At 39.0% G+C, this 2,460-nt stretch overlaps 1 protein-coding gene across 1 annotated transcript in view; it reads left to right on the top strand.

Moving 5' to 3' along the window:
* The window catches only part of rgs11 (regulator of G protein signaling 11), an 11,565-nt gene that overhangs the window by 3,793 nt on the left and 5,312 nt on the right, over nt 1-2,460 (top strand). The window contains 1 exon segment of the mRNA XM_008294632.1: nt 1,181-1,249. Coding sequence (XP_008292854.1) covers nt 1,181-1,249 — 69 coding nt within the window.

Raw genomic sequence — 2,460 nt, 5'->3', positions numbered from 1 at the left:
CTATGCTATAGTATTTACTACACTACACCACACTGTGTGGTACTACACAGTGCTATTTATTACGCTACACCATACTATTATACATTATACAGTACAATATACTATAGACTAAACTATGCTTTATAGTATGGTATATTAATAATAATATTGTACTATATTTTTTATTTACACTGTCGCACAACACTGCACTAAATACTATACTCTACTATGTTATGCTGTACTATACTATACTATGCGATACTATACTATACTATACTATACTATACTATACTATACTATACTATACTATACTATACTAAGCTATGCTATGCTATGCTATGCTATGCTATACTATACTGTGTAGGACTACACTGAAGTACTTATTACACGACACTGTTAGATTACACTATGAGCAATATACTGCCATTACTGTACTAAATGCTCTACTACACTACCCTTCACTACACTATACTATAACATGCTACACTATGCTATACTTTATACGTTACTATGGCATAGCCATATAAGCATATAAATAACGAGATATCCTCTGTTATATAACTGTTGAAGTGCTGTGTGGCAGTATATAAAACAGTCCGAGGTCCCACTAATGTTCACCCACAGTCCCTTCTGCCTCCCGCATGAAATATTCAACCTATCTGGTAAAAGCCTCGGCTGACAACTGGAGAAACAGAGCGAGTGTTAGAGGGAGGGAGAGAGGGAGGTAAAGAGAGAGAGAGAGAGAGAGAGAGAGAGAGAGAGAGAGAGAAAATCTTCACATTCTGCGTCCTTTATGTGTTACTCAAACGCGACTTTATTCTTAGACAGAGACGGACAGAGAGAAATAACAAAGGGGAAGGAAAAACCCAGGGGGTGAGGAGGGAGGAGGAGGGAGGAGGAGGGAGGAAAGCGATGGAGCGGGGTAGAGGAGAGGGTGAATCAGAAGACAAGGGTTTGGAGGAGGGACTCCATCTTGTCTTGACCTTATGAATTAGGGACGACAGCTTGGAGAAAAAGAAAGAAACCTGGGGATAAAAGTCAGAGCTAGTGGAGTGGAAAGCTCAGGGAAGGATAAGTGCTCACACACACAGTCCTGCCACAAACACACACACACACACACAGACACACAAACTGTATAGAAACACACAACAAACTTCCTGGGATTTGACTGTGTGTATGTGTTTGTGTGTTTTCTTTGCAGCCTGGGGTGGGTAATGTGTTGGACATGGGTCTGGAGCGACCGAATAACTTCAGCGTACGAGTCACTGTGGTCAGTAACTTTATTTACTTCCTGTTTTTAGTCCAGCTCTGACAAATTAAATGTAATAACACGTCTGCTTTGCTGCTGTTTTATTGTTTTGCTTCTTTCTTGCTTCTTGGATTGTTTCAAAGTAAGTGAGCTCCACTATACCGTAGACAATTATAGCACATTACAATATTCTTATTATTAAGAGTTAAAAAAGTGCTGTTGTGGTGTGAAAAAATGTAAAGAATACTGGGCAAAATTAGAACCCCCCCCCCCAAAAAAACTACAGATTATACTCTATATATTTACCGGCACTGCATTAATATAATATTAACATCATGTAAACATTTCATGTTTTAAGTATTTAAGGTTACTATCAACACTATATTGTGTTGTGACGTCTCTACATTAAATTTTGACCATTTCAAATCAGCAGCAGTTCACAAAAATGTCCGTCTGTGATGGTAAAACAGTGCTGCCTGTTCATTATCACACCCTCGGTCCAGGATGGAATTATGACTGTATCTGGGATATTCCAGTAAGGCTTCGAGAAAAATAGGAAAATGGGAATGTTTTCACAAGATTAAAGGGACAGTTTGTTCAAAGATCAAGAAGCAGATCTCAGATAAGCAGGTAACTGACAAACAGACAAACAAGTTGCCTTCCGTGGCTGACCAGGATGTGATAATCTGCCACGCATGACTCGGCTCATGAGCCGTAACGATCGGCCGACCGTGACTTTAAATGAGCAAAAGCTATTCCTGGTATCAATTTCGGGGAATTTCGTTATGACAAAAACCGGTATTACAACATTATGCTATGACAGCAAACAGGCTGTTTTACTAAAGGTTATACAGGAAATGGTTCGGGACTTTGATATTTTATGATGTGATAAGATTTTATGATGATTCCATAAAGCGGTATGACGTTAAGTGGGCGGCATTGTATGTACCAGCATTGTGTCCTGTCCCCTTTGTGCTCATTTTTTTAGACTTAAGATTGGTATTCAAGAGCCTGAAAGGATGGCTCAAATAATTTTTGCTTGTTAGTGCTTACTAAAGTAGTTTCAACTGATGCTTTAAAGACTGCTGCTTTTGAAAATCCCCACGTTAAATGAAGCAAAACCAGCCGAATATGACAAATTATTCCAGCTTAGAGAGGGTACAGGACACCAGTGGACAGGATTTGTAGGCATATGTGCAGCATGTATGTGTATATATGTATAAAGTATTGTT

The sequence above is a fragment of the Stegastes partitus genome, unplaced genomic scaffold (genome assembly GCF_000690725.1).
Source record: "Stegastes partitus isolate 25-593 unplaced genomic scaffold, Stegastes_partitus-1.0.2 Scaffold0, whole genome shotgun sequence".
NCBI lineage: Eukaryota > Metazoa > Chordata > Actinopteri > Pomacentridae > Stegastes > Stegastes partitus.
The sequence above is the reverse complement of the archived record's forward strand: the minus strand, read 5'-3'. Positions and strand labels throughout refer to the sequence as shown.